Here is a 19,764-nt window from a genome sequence, read left to right as displayed (position 1 = left end):
ATTTCTTTTATAATCTATTCTTTGCATGTTTGTGGATTGTTGGTTAGTTGGTTGAGTAGGGTTTTAGGCGCATCAGCAACTTAGGCGTGTTGCACCATATATAATATGTCTGTAAATTGCGTGTGTCCTGTGATAAAAAAAAAAAAAACTTCTCGTTACCGACGGGTTTCGAACCCAGGTCTTTGCCACACGATGTTGGGGGAGTGAAGATAACGATTATCGTATTAACTGTGCTACCCAGCGGGCTGATAATAAAGGGGATCAAAAGATTCATTTCTACTAAAACAAATTTGCCCTTTTCAGTGATTATACTAACCACATGATAAGTTTGCAAATGGATAAAGTCCTAGAATCCAGTTGTATACAGAGTGATTCACTACCAGTGCGACAAACTTGCAGGAGGTGTAGGGGGCACAAAGACGAATCGGAATCACATAGCATTGCAGGGTCCGAAATGCCTTCGTCATGCGGTAGAGGACGTTGAACGGAAGGTCGCGTGAACAGCGATTCCGCGGGAAGTCAGCATTTGCGAACCGGTTTCCGAGGCAGTAGGATGGACGAGTATTCAAACGTTGAACTGGCCGACATGCACCTCGCGTATGGAGTTGCGGACTGTAACGGGCGCGCCGCTCTGCGCTTTGTGGGGAGTGGAAAAACAAGAAATGATTTATATATTTATTTATTTTCGTTTTATTGTTTTTTTTTTTTTTTCTTAATTTTATTTCGTTTTTTATTTGTTCCCTTTTAGGTGTTTGTCCACTTTATTCTTATTTCCCCCACTTACGCATCTGACTTTTACTTCCTAGGAGAATTCCAAATTCAAGGGAACTTCTCGATTAATTATAATTCCCTTCGGAAGAGATGGGTGTTCCAGGATGACAAACTACACACACAAATATATAATATAACATAGTTTATTTACATATATATACAACATAAAAAAAATGAACAAACTGAGGCATGTACTATTAATATTCAACTTTGTCTACTTAGTATTAGTTATATATATAACTAAGTACATTGGTTATACTCTATTAATGTTATCCTTTCCTTTACAACACAAACGATATTAGTACAGCAAACTGTTATAATTTCCTTCCTTGCACATGATCCATAAATTTCCTTACATGCTCCATAATTCTTACCTTATACACTGGTTTAGGACTTTACCCTCCCCTTCCAAAATGCTAATCATACCTACATTTTTTAGGAAACAACTTATGACAAATATTCCTTTTCTCTCTTTTGCTTATAACATAACATATGTTTGATTATTAATCAAAGCCACTACCATCATTAACACCCTTTTCTTCTTATTTAGCTCCTTTCACTAATTACAAAGTTATACATGTCAAATTTCTTTTATTATTACCTAACTTATCTCTCTCTACATTACGTATATATTTTTATACATGTATATATCTCTTAGTATCTTAAATCTCCACTAATCTGTTATTAGGGTCCTAAAGTCCTTTAAGGTAACGAGAATACTATGTTAGTCACTTACTTAATTTCTTCTTAGGCGGCTTCGCTGTTTTGGATCCTCCCACTCTTAGTTGGAAATGTCATCATCGTATATCAGGGCATTCATTCTAGAACTCCTAGCGAATTTTCTAATGAGGATCACAATTCTGGTATTCTGATGGACTCACTGTACACTTTAACTGGGCTGGCACGTTGCATACTATCATACTCCGTCGATATGGGGACTGCTATCTTCATCCTGAGGCCTTTTTTCAACTTACACGGGCTACTTCCATTCGCCACTATATCGAGCTACTAATTCCGAGTTTTCGCTCCTTTCTCTCGAGCTACTGATTCTGCGGATTTCGCTCCCTCTCTCTCCACCTTATTAAAACCTTTCACAAGGAAAAACTCATAGGGTGCTACCCTCGTTTTCTCGCTCCACCTATTAAAAAACACTTTCAAGAAGAAGACCTCACAGGGCGCTACCCTGCTCTTTTCCCACCACGACCAAACACTCAACTGTTAACTGACACATATTTCCTGCCGCAACAGAACCCTCAACTGCCCATGTTACTAACTCATCTTCGCAAAACACCCCCAAATTCTCAACTGTGTGTTGTGTCCAAACTATCTCACCCAACTATCAAACACCGACAAAAAAAAAAAAAACTCAACTTAGTATAACATTAACCCATTTCCATTAATACCCACATCACTCCATTCTGTCTCTAACTCACATTTTTACAAAACCACCACAAGAAGGCTCACCCCCACATACTCAACTCGGGGTTCTCTCTGTTTCTAACTCATCTTCATAACCATCCACATAAAGCTCAACTGAGGGATCTGTGTTCTCACATTTTCTAACACGAAAAAAACTTCAACTGCGTCTCCCCTAACTTATTTCCACACACCCCCACATACTCAACTCGGGGTTCTCACTGTTTCTAACTCATCTTCATAACCACCCACATAAAGCTCAACTGACGGATCTCTCTCTTTTCCCCTGTTCACTCCTTTTTGTCATTTCAATCATGTACCGCCCTAGTATGTCAGGTCTGCTTTTTTGTTCTATAACCAATCTTCTCCTTTTCTTCGACTTTCTTTCTGCCCTATTCGTCCTTCGACCTTTCTCAAGCTAATTTTACTATGTACAATGCAACCTCTTATTTTAATAAATTATAAATTTTCCCAGATTGTCTGTTCCTTTGAAGCGCGCGGCTACTTTGTTTGTGCTTTTAACGAATTTGTTTTTCACTATCTTCTAACCTTGCGATCGCCGACAGTCGGACGCCAATTTTAAAATCTCACTAGAGCATTTGACCCCTATTTACTACCTGGCTGGTCTCCGGGTGTCCTCGATCAAAAGGAATGTCCGACCGATTGTGTCCTTCACGTATGTTCTGTCCTAGCCAAAATTGTTCGCACCTCCTCGCCAGTAGCCATAGACACGTTCGGCCCGTAGTCTCACACGCTACCTTTACTCGTTACTTTGTCTACATTTAATCCCTTTGCCTGTGACCCATTATCTAATTAGTATTTGTGACCAGTACTGTTCCGCTGCCCCATATTGCCATTTCCTAATCTTTATTTTACATTAATCTCACTTTTTTTTCTAAAATATTAAACATGTAAGATTTTACATCTTACAGCTTGTACCAGGAACGTTTCCCGCACAGGCGTGCTCCTCATCATACGATTTTCGCACGTGTGCACAGACGGTTACGTGAGACTGGTTGTTTCACGAGAGGTACCATGAATCGAGAGCGAACGACGAGGACGCCAGACAATGAGGAGAATGTCCTACGTCTTGCAGAAGGCAATCCGAGTACGAGTACTCGAGCGATAGGCCAACGATTGGGTATTTCCCAATCCACTGTATGGAGGATACTGTCAACAAACCAAATGAGTTCATACCATCTGCAACGCGTCCAATCATTGGAGCCTGCAGATTATCCACTCCGGAGGACTTTTGCTACTTGGTTTCTTTAACAGAAACGGTTTGCAAATGCTGACTTCCAGCGGGATCGCTGTTCACGCGACCTCCCGTTCAACGTCCTTTACCGCATGACGAAGACATTTCAGACCCTGCAATGCTATGTGATCCCGATTCGTCTTTGTGCCTCCTACACCTCCTGCAAGTTTGTCGCACTGGTAGTGAATCACCCTGTATATAAAAATCCTTTATTAGCAAAAAATATATATAAAACAAACAAGAAGAAAACAAAACATCTGAATATTATTCCTCTTCATCAGCGACGAATATTATTCCTCTTCATTAGCTTAAAGATAGCATTAATGAAATACTGGTAACACTTATTCAGTGTATGAAAAGACGACCAAAGCAGAGGACTAGCAAGAAGCCAGTTCTATGGAATCCTGCAGGTTAGCAGATGGCAGTAAATCAGGCTATCATCTGTTCCAAATATAATAACTGTCTCCTTTGAACACAGTAATTACGGTAGCTAGTTTACCAGTTCTCACCGCGACACAAAGTTAGAAGAACGGTTAATTTAATATGGTTTGGGAAGGACGCTACGTGGTTGTTTTCCATTAAGGTTATTATTATATTAAAACCACTCTTATACCATGTGAAAATTAATAATATAGTTTATTAGGCTGTTCGCCTATATTATTATACATTAGGGTGACGTTTCGGGTATCTTACCGATACCCATAATCAGACCAAGCTGTTGGGGAAATAGAAAATTGAAAGGGTTACAAATTTGAATGTAGAGTATCACAATTACCAATAATACATGGTTATTGAGTTATATAATTAATAAATAATTAAGTCATTTACAATTACCAATTACAATTATCAATATTACAATTACAATTTGCCAATTATGATTCTAAATTATAGTTCTTACCTGCTGATAGAATTTTTTCAGGAGGAAGAATCTGTCAGCAAGTAAGAATTTAATCTCTTTGTAATTTACCTTAGATTTCCTGTTTTCTATTGCAACGGCAATTTAAAACCTAATGCTTTAGAACCATAATTGGCAAATTGTAATTGTAATATTGATAACTGTAATTATAAATTGGTAATTGTAATATTCTAAATCATTCAAATTTGTAATCCTTTCTATTTTCTATTCCCCCAACAGCTTGGTCTGATGATGGGTATCGGTAAGATACCCGAAACGTCACCCTAATGTACAGTAATGTAGGCAAACAGCCTAATAAACTATATTATTAATTTTCATGAGGTGTAATAGTGGTTTTAATATAATAATAATCTTAATGGGAAACAACCACGTAGCGTCCTTCCCAAACTATACTGTATCTAGGTACGGACCACCCACACTTCGTCTCATTCGCGACTTCTTCCCACTACTTCTTCTCAGAACTGTTCGGAACCTCAGAAAGCAATAGGAAACAGCAAATTCAAATAGAAGAAGGAATGAACAACCAGGAAAAGAAAATAGACTAGATACTTCTTCTTGCAGTCCACCTGAACCATTGGTGTTACATTGTGGACCCAAAACATCAATGATGCTAGGGGATATAAAAACGACATTACCTGTATTTCAAACACAGTCTCACAGGCACCGTGGTCTTAATCAACATCCTCTCACAACGGGTGGTGGAAAAGCTCTGAGTTAGAATTTCGTCAATAAAAAGCCTATTCGGGCGAAGTGTGCATGCTTTTTTCTTCTGGAAACTGTTTTTTTTTTCGTCCAAAAAGCAACAAGCCGACCGAAGAAAACACGCAATTGCAAACTCAATTTACTGATTCCTCATAGTTTTAGTTATTTCGGCGTTTAACACACAAACACGGACGTCTAACCTAATCCAATCATAAGTTATTATCCTCCCCTTCCATATTTTTTGCAAACTATCCTCTTCTCTCTACAGGAAGTTTCATTTAAAAAGCAGGCACGACGAGATAAGAACATCTCCCTCATTGCCATTCATTCATTTTTCAAAACTTGTTTTAGCTTCAGCTGAAGGTTGCTCCATAGAGAGTTGAGTTTGTACACACACAGACCTATCTTGCACCACTTAACAGGGATCATTACTGAACTAAAATAACAGGAACTAGTCGATAGAGGATGCTTGGAAAGTTAAACGTCTGTCTTACAGTCTACCAGTGAGGGAAACACGATTGCCTGAAGTATATTTTTTAGCGAAGAGATTCTTGCCACGAGATTTAATAAGATATCAAACAAAGTAGAAAGTTAAAAATAAACATACTGTACAGGTCATTCTTGAGATTCCGGTTGTAGATGCAGTTTACCTCGGAGAAAGTAGTTTTCTGTGGAAAACAGAAAGAACGAAGTACCTAGAAGCAGTAACGTGTTCTTTGTTCTAACTGGTAGCAACGATACCAGTCTGTGACTTGCCTTAGGTTCTTCAATTTATCATTACAGAGTCTGTTAGTCAATGACCTTGTTACTTTTTTTTGGGACAAAGGCTACATGATATGTTAGAGGCTACTCCAACGAAACATCAAACAGAGGAATTATATGGTTTACAGATTATCCAATTATCTCAAAACCCATAGATGAATGACACGTACGGAGATAACCATAGCAACAGAAATCATGATATCATCCGATATGATACGGAAAAAGATTTTTTATATTGGTTTTTTCTTATAGTTCTTCCTAGAGCAGTTCTTCCTAGAGCAGCAAAAAGCAGTTTCATTTTGACAGTTTTTTGAGAAGCAGTACAGCCTTTATTAGTCTGGTATTACTCAGGGCCTTATGATTGGCTGTTGTAGGATTTTAGGCGCATCATATCATTTCTGTAAATTCCGTGTGTTCTGTGGTCGATTTGGTGTTTGCTAGACTAAAATACACAACTGATGATTTGAAAAGGGCAATAATAGACCAAGAAATGTTTTCAGTTTACACAGGAAATTTGCAGCTATACTTCGGAAGATTCAACGTTATTTCATGCAGAGGAGGACACATCGAATATGATTCTCCTTGGAAAGTGCATCTCCTCTGAATTTGGGTTATTTACCTGCTTTAGGAACACTATTATTTGCAAGATTGTACACTAAATCTTACACTGCTTAAAGTTTCGATAATTTTTGAAATAATAATATGTTTATAATCTGTGTAATGCACTCAAACATCATTGAAGCTAGGGGATTCTCAAACTTTGCGATACCATGACTCCCTAAAATGATAAACGAATTTGTGCAACCCCATGAAGGAAACTAATGATTTAATTTGGGTAAAAGTAGGGTGAGAAATAAATATACCTCTACAAACGAAGACGAACAACCATCTCCTAGGAGTGTGAATGGGTGAAAAATTAGTTGAAGTTAATGAAACACGAGACAGTTTGTTTCCATGTTTTTAAAGAAATGTGGAATCAGCAATGTCCTTGAGTACATGATGATGATACATTCTTTGAAGAAAGCGAAATTTTAGACCAAAATATCAGTAATAACGAGCGTGACAGTAGCCAAAACGCGTTATTGGCGTTATACAATGAATATACTGACGTTATCTTTAAAAAAACCATTGTAAATCTGTTTCAGTATATTAAATAAAATATTTTTCTACAAAACTTTGCCTTCAGAAACGTGCGAGAGGGAGTCTTATGGTCTAGAAAACAAGGTAATTATTATTATTTTTTTAAATCTGTATATCAAATAAGACAGTCATAAAGTCCCACATCTTTATAAAATAAGACCTTTTCACTGGAATTAGACAAAAAAAAAATGAATTAATTAAAACCCTAGGCAAAATTTAAAAATAGTTTTAGAACACGAAGTTCAAACCATCATAAGGAACTCTTCCCGTAAGTAGAATAGAAGTATACTACTATGATGACCCGATACCCTTTTTATTGCTAAATGAGTTCATGATTTGCATTATCCACAAATGAGATAATCACGAGATTGCCTTATCAGTGGCATCTCGAGGCGTAATAACATATTTGAAAACATGAAAAGCGTGTTTACCAAGAGAAAAATAATTTTGTTAATTTACTTCATTACAAAGCACTTTTTAATGCAAATAATTTTAGCTTATTTTACATCCATTGCTCACAGCAATTACGGGACTTTTAAATAACCCTCATTTTTCACCAGAATTGAAGAAAAACGTTCTTCCTGGAATATTTTCATTCATTAATTTTTATCTTACTGAAGGAACAAGAGTCAACGAAAAGTTATATTAAAATACAGAGGTAATTTTTCCAAGACTGTCTTACATACAGTGCACAACTTGTGAATAAAAAGTAAGAGTCTTATGGGCTTCTGTCACAACTTTTCAGAGTTAGTCAGTCTTTGACAAAGGTTACATAGTTTTTTTTCCCGGAAAATCGTTTTTTTCCAACAAACAGCTAACCGACTGAGTCATACTCGCAAATTCAGACACAATATACTGACGCCTCATAGCCTTAGTTGTTTCGATGCTTAACATATGCCTAATCTTAACAGCCTTCTATGCAACAAGATAGTGTCCCGCCATTCAGAAAAATATTTCTTGAACAATAATTCATCCATAGTTGGATTAGCAAGCGAAGTCAGTCGAGTGACCAGCTAGATCTCCAGATTATACTTGGAGTATTTCTTGGTGAGAATATTAAGAAATCGAAGTCATCAATGGAAACCTAAACTGAAAGAATTAATTAAAATGAAATTCCATTTAAATATTTGTAACCAAAAGCTTGCTGCTAGTGAGACAATTTTGGCACGAGTTACCAGTGGAAGACGCATTGTAAAAAAAAAATAAAATATAAGTGGTTTCAAACGTAGTTAGTGTTTTTTATATCCCCCTTCCCTTTTACCCTTGGATTTAATTTTGAAAGGGATATAAAAGGTATGCGACAGACTATTTTTTCAATGGAGATGCAGCAAATACTGTGAATCACAGTTTCCGATTTTGATACAACAGCATATGGGGAGCCCTTTCCAGATTTTTGCTTTTGGATTAAAATCGGAAAGGGATATAAAAGTAGAATTGGGGGGATGGATGAATCTTTTCCCTGGAAATTATGACTAGTTCTAAAATAATGTACAGAAAAAAAGTATTTATTTTTTGTAAAATGAAGTGTATTACTTACTATAGAAAAATTCCGGAGTACTGGTTCTGCAATATCATGGGATCTTAAAGATATTTTTCATAATCATATGAATTTATTTTTTTTGCGCTACTAATAGAAACACTTGAAAGTACGAGGGACATTCAAAAAAGTAAGGTAACAAGGAAACGGTGATACTGCATTTATTACCACAGAGATACAACTACTTGAACACATGCAGACATCATAACATTACTTTCCTAAATAAAAATCACTCTTGTTTAGGCAATTGTGCCCACGGGAAACCAATTCATCGAAGCCCTTTCCAAAGAAATTCAGATCAAGAGCCTGTAATCAGTTCGCCCCTGCCACAATAGCATCATCATTATTCACAAACCTCAGATCCGATAAATACCGATTGAAGGACCCTCCCCAAAGGGATGAAAGTCTGACTGACTGTGTGCGAGATGTTGCAGCACCTCCCCTCCCATATTTCTGGAACCATTTTTGAATCTTTCAGTCTATCTGTGTGGTCTTATTGTAGTGTAACATAACCGTGCATGTCGTATCTTTCTTGGTCTCCTTTGACGAACAGCTTTCTTCAGTTTATTCAATGTGTTTATGTAATGGGTTGCATTGATTGTTCCCCTCTTGGTAGAAAATCTACTCACAGATATTTTTGTGGTGGGGAGGTGGTGTGCACATCATGGTGTCCACTTTCGAGGCTCGTGTGACACGATGGATCCAGGTCTAATGACCCGCGGTGATTTTCCTCAAGAACAGTCCGTTAGTTATCTAGTAACCAAAGTACCAAATTGCAGGAAGATGTCATGAAGAGATATCATGAATTTCGTTTGCGAAATGTTCAGCTCCAATTTGTCAAATTTTCAGGTTGTTGGTCCTCTCGGATAAGGATCTTAACATGATAAATACCTTGGCAAGACACCATTTGACAAGGTGGATTCTACAACTTGGTCTCATTGTCGTTTAATTTGGATATCACGTGCGTATGCTTAGCACGCTTTTCAAAGAAGGCCCATGCCACTCTAAGAGATGCCGATAAAACGCTACCACTCGTTAACTTCACTGCGTGCTATGCCTGTTTGTACCTTACTTTTGGAACATTCCTCTTGGAATCAGGAACTTTAATCGGATCTAAATTATTTCACATTGTATAATCGAAATTATCACACCATGACTAATCCCGATTTACTAGGGGATTTTTGAAAAATATTCGTTCCACAGATGAGACTGAAACTGCAACTGACTTATTTACTTTTTCATAATAGAGAAAGGAAAGATTAATATAACAATAATAAAGAAATTTATTGACTACAAAATCTTCATTTTCAATTATTATATTTCGTTACTTACAAACTGAATGGCAATTTGCAGGAAAGGCATGATCTCCTGGACAGTAGCTGTGGCATTGCCCTCATGCAAAGCACGCGTGTAAGCTTCCTCAAGCCATTCAATAGAGTGACCATAATAACCAGTATTGAAGGACTGCTTGCCCAGGAATAAACAATCTCGAGCTGTAAAAATTTAAATATTGGATTTTACTATCTACTTTGTACTACTGTATTTATAATAATTCATAGTAAAAGACATTTAAATTCATTCACTCTTTATTACAAGTTTGGCATACTTGTACGCTACATTGCATCAATGACATGGTTGCAACATCAGGCTTGTGGGAGGAGTCACTGCGAATATAAACTAATTCTGTAGTATAGTATAATGGTAGCAACTGTGAATCACTGTTTCCGATTTCAAAACAACGGCATATGAGGGGAACTCTTCCCCTCCCCCTTTTGCTTTTACCCTTTAAAAATTAAATCCAATGGTAATCTTGGATTTAATTTTGAAAGGGATATAAAAGGTATGCGACAGACTATTTCAATGGAGATGCAGCAAATACTGTGAATCACAGTTTCCGATTTTGATACAGTGGCATATGGGGAGCCCTTTCCAGATTTTTGCTCTTAGATTAAAATTGGAAAGGGATATAAAAATAATGATACTGTACAATATTCAACTCTGTTTTACTATACACAAATAAATATTTATGTTTATACTCCGGGATGACTACGTAAGGCCAGAGGATTTCATAAGAAAGCGAGAATACAAGAAAATTATACCCATTTAGTAGTGACGAACCACGAACATTCAAAGTATTTTTTTCTGTATTTTGTTATACACATGCAATCGATCACTCAGCTACAGAGAACAAGTTTAACCGATTTTGTTAAGCAATCCTTTAAAATAACTATACTGTACTGATTCGAATATTGTCCTCCTACTTCCACGTGCATGCGATTGAATCCATGTGTGTTCTGCAGTGATTCCTCCCACAACCTGACGTTGCAACAATGACGTTGGACGCATGGATACTTCCTAGCTAAAACGAGTATGTATGCCCGGTATTCTTTGCTAACATGCCCTCAGGTCATCCTTTCAGCAAGCACAGTAACACAACACATTTTTAAAAATGTAAAGTAGAGATGTTACGCAAGTTTTCACATCATATACACATTGAGATAACTTTGGGTTGGAAATATCTATCTAGTACCTACCTACATGGTTGCACCACCTTTAACACGCAACACGGCCTGTATTCGATCTAGGTATTTGATCGAAATGGATCCAGGCGCCAAACGGCTAGCCCGACGGCGTGTGACACGTTCAATTGGCTAAGATCGTTCTAATTTGACGATGGGAATGCGATGAACTCTTCAGCTGGTTGGTTGGGTTTAGGCGTATTGCGCCATATATATATTATGCCTGTAAATTGCATGTGTTCTGTGGTCGATTTGCTGCTACTCCGGGTGAAAAACCCGAGTTTCCCGGAGAAAAACCATGCTACTCTCGCCTAAGACCAACTGACTCAGCCACGTTGTGAAAAAATACCCATAAAAATTCTTCATGCAACCGACGAGATTCGAACTTAGGTCTTTTCCACCCGGTGGGAAGGAGTGATCATACCAACTTTGCTACCCACGAGGGCAACTCGTCGGAGTGCTCGAATCAGCCCACCGGCGTAGCAGACCTCTGACATGAAGCGTTGTTTTGTATATTTGTCTTCCCAGACCACCAAACTATCTTGGAGGTCTGGGAAACAATCACTATAAATAAGTGGGTTCACACGTGGTCAAATTAAGGACGTGAACAAGTCCTGAGTTAGACGCTCAGGACTCGTACACGTTAGGGGATTGATGCCCAGGAGTATCTAGTGTCCAAACATACCCCTGGCCATTAGTTCCCCAGCCTATACAGCCTCCTTCCTGCAGCTGACTTTGAGCGCCTGATGGCGAGTACGCCACACCCTCACAAAGCCGTCCTCATGGTTCTCGTGGATATCAAGTGACTGTAATCACTGTCCTCCCATACTGAGTAGAAAAGATCTGAGTTCGAATTCCGTTAATGATTCTTAATGTGGTTGAGTTAGTCGGTCGCGAAAAAGATTACATGGTTCTTCTCCCTGAAATCCCGATATTTCGTCCAGCAAACCGGCCGAAGAACGCACGCAATTACCGAAACAATACACTGACGCGTCATTACATTAGTTACTTTGATACTTAAGACGCACCTAATCTAACCTAAAGTAATCCACATGATGCACGTCCAAACGCGATTCATCAGATCAGACAATCTGTTTCTAGCCATCCACTATCCATTGACTCCACTCCCATGTCCACTGAAAGCGAATTTGCTTGTGACAAGCCGTCAGCAGTGATGCTCGTGTGGGCGGTCATCTGCGTTAGTCCAACAATTTTGGTGTCTGACTTGTGGTTGAAGTTGAAACGGACTTTTATTCCATGCTGTGCTCCATAGTCAGTTGCTCCACTGCGGCACATCTGCTCTGTTCGACGGCGCATTGGATCCTCCCCTCGCTCCCTTTGGTCAAGAATTCGTGGCCAGTCTTAATGAGATTCCTAGTGGTTCTTCCACTGCTATTCCGCTTTTGATATACAAGAGACAGCCACACTACTAATCTGGTCCTCAACGACCATCCCCAATTGAAACTCAATTTAGTCACGTCTCTGGTCCATTCTTCGAGGGTAATTCTATATTTCCAGATTTCTTATATACAGAAAATGCGCTACGTGGCTGCGCATAAATTTACAGTTGGGGATGTTCTTAATGCAAAGTTATCTCATTGTATACTCATAACTGAAGCAGAAAACAGACAGGGTATCACGGTAGTTCAAATCAGTTTTCCCTGGTTTTTTACCTGTAATTTATAAAAACCCTGTAGATTATTTACTCTACCTGTAAGTCCAACAGGGGATTGAATTCCCATCAGATTTCCCCGAGCCATATCAGTGGTGTTCATTTTATAAGTGTCTTTCAGTCTGACCAGGGCTAGCGCAGCACCCTGAAGGTCTTCATCTTGAGGCATTAATAATAGGTTGGTATTGATCAAATTTTCGACTCCTGCAAAAGAATGAAAATAAATAAATAAATATTCACATTAGCTTTCTTATTTAAAACTCAATAAACTGATTTGTTTGGTTTTAAACGAAGAATCCTAAATCATACAAGAAGAATAAAATCTGTATTATATATTTAATAATAATATTATAAATTAAAACAAAATATTTTAAGTAGAAATTTAAATGATCTTTCAGTTATTCATTTCACACGTTTTGGTAACAACACTGTAATCAGAGAACGAATATGCGAAATGCAGCCTTAAGAACTATATTCATTTTCCAGTTTCTGTAATTTTGTCATAGTTTATTCTGGACAGTTAAGGTGAACCATAACAGCCCATTTTCAGAGGTAGGGATTGAAATAAGATGATTATACTTGTCGCTATCATCTAGACAGGAAATATAAGTAAAATTTTTTAAATTTAAAAAGAAGAAAAACACCAAAAATTAGTGAAACGATGGGTTCCTTTGTAAGTTTAGGGTTACCAAAATGAAAATGAAAAGCCAAAAAGATGATCTTTTCCTTGATTGGCAAAAGCTGTTAGAAACCGAAACGAAAATTTAGAAAGAAACACAAACCTTCCTTTGAAACCTGCAGGGAAAGATTATTTTACCGGTTTTGAGGTTTTCCTTCTTTTTTAAAATTTAAAACTTTTAGCTACGTTTCTTGTTTGGCCGGTAGCAATAAGTATTCAGCTCAGTAAAGGTAAAGCTGGAATTACACAGAATTTTAAAAATCCACATCGTAAAGTCACAGAAAGAATAAAAAGAAAAATTTCCAGAATTTGAAAATTGGGCTGCAGTATGAATCTGCTACTTCTATTCAATGGTTCTAACAACCTTTAACCTTTTTGGTTATTAGGAACATTAAAAATTCCCAGTTGTAAAACCAGTTGTACTCCACGAACCATAATAGCCCTTGCCCCTACCCATTGCCTTAGGGGTTTCAATCTGATAGGCTGCTCGCAGGAAAAATAAAACAAGATTGTTCTCATTGCATTGACAAATTCTGGAAAAAGTTAAATCCAATATTAAGTCTTTTTTTTAAGGTTAGAAACTAATAAAAATCCTTGCTGATTCTTCATTAATGTCAAAAATGTCATTTTAAATATGGTCACAGAAGGTTGTCCTGTAGAGTAGTGGAAAAGACAGAATTTTCTTTTTTTAGACCATATAATTTTTTTTGGTTCTTTCAAGAAAATAAAAGAGGAATTCACTGAACTTAACGAAGTTGATAGTACTACATCAGCAGCAATTTACCTCCCATAAACTGTAGTTTCGTATATGTAAGGGGGAGAGGTATCTTACCATCCTTTTTTTTTTTTTTTTTTCAGAAAATTACAGCTTTAACCTAAATTATGCAAGGCTGCATGTTCCTGTCACGCACACTGAATTATAGTCGAGGAAAGTATTCAGTCTTTCTAAGCAAAGTGTATGGAAATGATCGGATGAATAGCACTGTGGAAAAGAAGAAAACAAGTTTGTTGGTAAAACTTGCCCCTATGATTAAGTGATAGAGCACGTCATAGTTAACATTTGCAACTTTCTTAATGTTGTGGGTGGATTCGCCACATAAGGAAATGGCTGTTTTGCATATCTGTAGGGTAGAATGCGTTTACACCCTTCGTCACGAGTAAATTGGCAGAGGAAGATAGAGTGAAAGGATTTTTAGGTATGTTTATAGAGAATTAAGTTTGGGAATATGTTTAAGTATTAATATTTCTGAAGAATGGTCACCAAAATTTTTGTTTCAATAATATAACACTGTTTAACTGTAAACTAAGACATTAAAATTAGTCACAGAACGTAAAGCCAAAGAATACGTCCACTTACTGTCCCAGTCATTTTCTTCCATTAAACGTCTCAGATTAGACCAATCCACCGTAAGCCTTTTAACCATCTGGAACGACTGTAGCGGGTTACTGACCAAATCGGCCCCAGAGTCTTCTCCCTGAAGGTAATAATGGTAACCTGCAGTCCGCGAAAATTCTTCAAGATAGCTATAAGAAAGAAAAAAAAAACAGAAACAAAGAAATAAGCTGTAATAATGGGAGTCAGTTTATTAATGCTAAAAATGTAACCTTCATTATGATATTTAACTCATTAATAAGGATATGTTATTAATTTATTACTTGAGAGTTTCTGAGCTGACTACACTTGTGTGTCTAACTATAAAGAAATGCATAAATTGCAATTTTTCAAGTTATATAAAAAAATAAATAAGGGTGGTTATAAAGACCTTTACCACTTTTAAAAATTAATAACTCGAAAATTATAGGTCATATCAAAAAACGGGTTTTTGCTTTGTAATCAGTATATGTGGGAGTTTCTTTTAAAACAATACAAAAATATTAGGAAATTTGACTATCAGGGAAATGGTAAAATTTCTGGATTCTTTACAGGCTTGTCAATCATTAACTGAGCGAAATCAAGATGGCTTGATAGTCATGGTTCCAATCAATACAAATGTTTGATTTTATAGGGAAAGTAGTAGCAGTAGTTGAGGCATGTGATGCAAGAAAGCAAGCTTATGTAGCATCAGCCCAAAAAAAAAAAAAAAAAAACATTTGCCACATCCATTCCCTCTAAATGTTTGTCCAGTTCCTCCTTGAATTTATTTAAGCTATCAACTTCCACAACGACGGATGGAAGTTTGTTCCAGCAATCAACTACCCGCTGGCTAAATCAAATTTCCGCACATCTGTTCTATAACTGTCTTTCCTCAGTTTGAATTTATGCCCCCTCAGGTTCGTCATCTGGACACACCTCAATCAGATCACCTCGCAGTTGCCTAGTCTCCAGACGATGCAATTTTCAGAATTTAAGCCTCTCTTGGTAAGACCACCCTTTCGTTGCCCTCACCAATCTTGTTGCCCTTCTCTGTACTCGCTCAAGCAACTCTACATCCTTCCTAAAATTAGGCCTCCAGACCTGTACGCAGTACTCAAGGCGTGGCTGACCATTGCCTTATATAAAGGGATAATCACCTCCTTTTCCCTACTAGCAAAATTCCTGTATATCATTGACAATACTCCATGACCTGCTGACGGCCTGTCTGCACTGCTCAGAAAATTTCATATCTGACTGCACAATTACTCTCAGGTCTTTTTCATTTTCTACAACCCTAAGTGTGGTACCACATAGTTGGTACGTTTCTCTGGGGTTACTTCTACCCATATGCAGTACTTTGCATTTATCAAGGTTAAACTTCAGTTGCCATTTCTCAGCCCATCTGCCCAAATGTTCTAGATCCTGTGCAGAGTTGTTAATGACATTACTGTCATTAACAACCCTGCCAACCTTGTATCGTCTACAAACTTCGACATTAAGCCTGATATACCTTCATCAATATCACTGATAAATATACAAAACAAAGGGTAGAGGATTACCTTTAAGAATGAAAAGAAATTAAAATGTTAAAGTAATGTCCATTTATTACTAAAAACTACAGAAACTAAATGTGAAGTTTTAATTTTTTTTAATTGAATCAAGCTGTAAATTACATTTTCGAGCAGCTCTCTTGTGAGTATCATTGAAGTAAACAGATCTGGATTTGTACCTAGATTATATCATTTAGTGATTTCACTTCATTTTATATTTGTACTCTTATTTGTGAATACGGATTCCACGTTAACTTTAATCTAATATTTGAATAAATTTGGATTATCGTAACTTTAAAAGAAAGATCAATAATAATAACCTAAAATTTTAGGATTTAAATATCATAAATAATAATAATAAATTGAGCACGGGAAAAATCATTTTACTTTTAGAAATGAGGTGTTTGTTTACTTCCCTGCTTTCCTTTTGAATTCTTCTTCGATTTAGCCAATTGCTAAAACCAAAGCCTTTTCTTTTAAGTCACTTTTACAATCGTGTTTTAACAGAGAAAAGAAGAATTGCTTCCGGTTTGATATATTTGAAAAAATATACAAAGTTCTACTACATTATGCTAAAAATTCCTTATATTAAAGCCATAGCTTGCCTCCTCGAAAAAAAGAGAAGATTTTAGCATATTATTAGCTTAATCAGACCATGAGGCCACCCCCTAACATACTTTAAGTTTCGAGATTAAGTGGTTTGGCTGCTCATTCTTCAATTTGTCAAAGTGGCTGTATGATCCAGGTGAGGTAAACCTTTCCCGAATGTGAGCAGTCAAACCACTCATTCTTGACAAAGTATGTTAGATGATGAACTTACGGTCTGGTTACACAAAAATTCTGCTCATGTCTTTATGTCTTTATAAAAGGCTGATAAAAAGGAGAATAGGCTTTGAAAGCAGGACGACAATATATTGATTGCACGGAGAATAATTAGTAAACTTTGCATAACCTATTTGTAGTTGCCTAGGCATAGAAATTCATACAGATAACCTAGTTGTGGGATGAAAATCCAGAGGTTTCCTAGGTGGGGGAAAAAACCTTGAAACCCTCAGCCAAGGTGGTGAAAAAAAAATATATACAATATATACATAAAAAGTTCCTCCATCTTCCAATGAAGACTAGAGAAACGAATTTTGCTTATTTTCCGGAGTTGAACATTTTATTTAACATAAAAGGAGTTTAAAACTTTGCATTGTTTATTTCACCTTTCTAGATGATGATCAAACAAATTTTTTAATTCTTTCATTGTTTTTCAGCTTGAAAATCGAATTTTGCAATATGAAGTCATTAACTAATGAACAGCATCTTAATATGAGAATCTATAATAGTATATTCTTTTTGATGTATGACTAATGAACCAGAAAGGCTATTGAGTTTTTAGTAAGGTTAGAGAATGGTCTTTTGCTGTGTATATTAACCCTCGTGCGTAGAACAGTTGGTATAATCAGCCACACCCGCTGAAAAAGACCTCAGTTCGAATCCCGTCAATGATACGAGGAATTTTTATGGGCATTTTTCATAATGTAGCTGAGTTATTTGACCTCAGGCGAGAGTAGCATAGTTTTTGCTTCCAGCAAACAGCAAATCGACCACAGAACACACGCAATTTACTGTCATATTATACATATACACAGTGCAATATGGCTTAAGTTGCTCATGCGCCTAAAACTCTACTCCAACCAACTTTATATATTATCTGCAATTACATTAACATCAGAGAGATGTGTGTTTGATTGTTTTTAACAGTGTACTTAGCCTGTTTTGCTTGTTTATAACCAACGTCAGCATTTCAATGACTTATCCTTAGTCTGTATGTCATCTTATGCAATCTATACACGGCAGCAATCATGGGCGCCAGCAGCATGGGGCAGGGTGGTGCAACTTTGAATTTCGAAGTAATACACGATTTTTAATATTTTCATTAATTTATTGAAGCATGTATTCGAAAATTTGGTGAGCAAAAAATTTATTCCCTGCAAAATATCCTGCCTGCGTCCATGGCCGCAATAGCCGAGTTGTTAAATTCCGGGGTACAATGTACACGAGTTCGAGTTGCCCGTAATGCGAGCCCACGGGATAGCTGAATACGATGCTGTTCGTGCATTCTCTCTATCATGTAAACTCTTCTGACTTCATGTGGATTCCCCGTAGCATAAACTTAAAATTTATTTGTTTTTATTTATAAATCGACACAAGTTAACATTAACTGTAGATTATCGAAATACTAGCAGTTTTCCTTGAATTGATGACGATTTTGATTATAAAGATGGATTCGTTCTTTGGAGTACTGCACCTTTCAAATCGCATACAAGATACATGAAAGGATACAAGAATCATATAAAAATGAATCTTTAGTTTTTGTAATCAGGTAGTTTCTTCCATCGTATCATATGAATTTTGGTGATTAAATGGGTTTAAATAACTTCTATCATTATATTAAATGGGTATAAATAGCTTCTATCATTATATTATATGGGTATAAATAGCTTCTATCATTATATTAAATTGGTATAAATAGCTTCTATCATTATATTAGATGGTTATAAATAGCTTCTATTTCTATAGTATTCTCCAATTTTACCTTTAAGAAAAGGTTTGGTATCTGAATTAATGAGAGTCCATATAGAAACTAGAACTTTATCACCATTAAAATCTTTTGATGCCATCGGCCTTCACGCTCTATTACAACGAAGAAAAGCCATCACCGGTCATTGAGTACATGCCTCAATTCAGGCCATGAACTAACTTTAAGCGGAGCCTCCTGTTCATTAAGAACACGTTGATTTGAATACTAATTGTTATTTGTTGAAGATAACAGTTACCAGGTCTAGCGAAGCATCAATAATTTGAGCCTCCTTAATGTTCCAAAGTATTAATACGAACTCGTGATTCATTTATTTTATATTAATACAGATTGATTTTACTGTCAAATTACTGGATAAAAATTATCAAGTGATTTTAAGCGCTTTTAGATGTTTAATCTTGTTGTCTTAGGGCATAAATCTCAAGACACTTACCCTCTTACGTGTGCTAATTTTTGTTCCATTCGTTCTAAATAATTGTGTAAGAAAACCACTAGATGTCGCTCCAGATAGAGAAGGTTTTCAAGATGTGCAGTAGAAGAGAAAATATCACACTGTGCCAAGCTGACTAAGTACAACACACCGAGGAACTTTATACAGGACATCTTTATCAGGACTAGATTAAGTTACCTAAAAATATATATATAAAAAATAAAACATGGTTAATTCGATTGGTAACAATTAACACTTCTGCTATATTAATATTAATGTCAAACGTTCAAGTGACAAACAAAGATATTAAAGAAAAAACTTAGACAGGAAATTTAATATAGAGATGTAGAGAAGGGATAATGAATTTTAATTGGGAGAGGTTTTTTTTATACGAGATCTGAAAATAAAGTGAACAGACTTATTCTGTAAAATTATATTTTACCACTAACCTTAAAGTGCTCTCCTTCTGGCTGT

The 19,764-nt window shown here is 36.6% G+C and overlaps 1 protein-coding gene across 4 annotated transcripts in view; it reads right to left on the bottom strand.

Moving 5' to 3' along the window:
* The window catches only part of LOC150090276 (prolyl 4-hydroxylase subunit alpha-1-like), a 91,316-nt gene that overhangs the window by 21,852 nt on the left and 49,700 nt on the right, over positions 1–19,764 (bottom strand). For 3 of the 4 annotated variants that reach the window (XM_090369053.1, XM_090369054.1, XM_090369051.1), the window contains exons 2-5: positions 19,294–19,488; positions 14,727–14,893; positions 12,730–12,894; positions 9,832–9,992 (exon numbers count right to left, since the gene is read on the bottom strand). In XM_090369053.1, the coding sequence (XP_090225179.1) occupies positions 9,832–9,992; positions 12,730–12,894; positions 14,727–14,893; positions 19,294–19,463 (663 nt within the window). In that variant the 5' untranslated portion in view covers positions 19,464–19,488. Of the gene's footprint in view, positions 1–9,831; positions 9,993–12,729; positions 12,895–14,726; positions 14,894–19,293; positions 19,489–19,739; positions 19,761–19,764 lie in introns of those variants that run through there. The other variant, XM_090369052.1, reaches the window with a different exon arrangement.

The sequence above is a fragment of the Mastigoproctus giganteus genome, chromosome 2, assembly GCF_048544385.1.
Source record: "Mastigoproctus giganteus isolate SK-2022 chromosome 2, ASM4854438v1, whole genome shotgun sequence".
Lineage (NCBI taxonomy): Eukaryota > Metazoa > Arthropoda > Arachnida > Uropygi > Thelyphonidae > Mastigoproctus > Mastigoproctus giganteus.
Note: the sequence above shows the minus strand (reverse complement) of the source record. Positions and strands in the feature narration are given on the sequence as shown.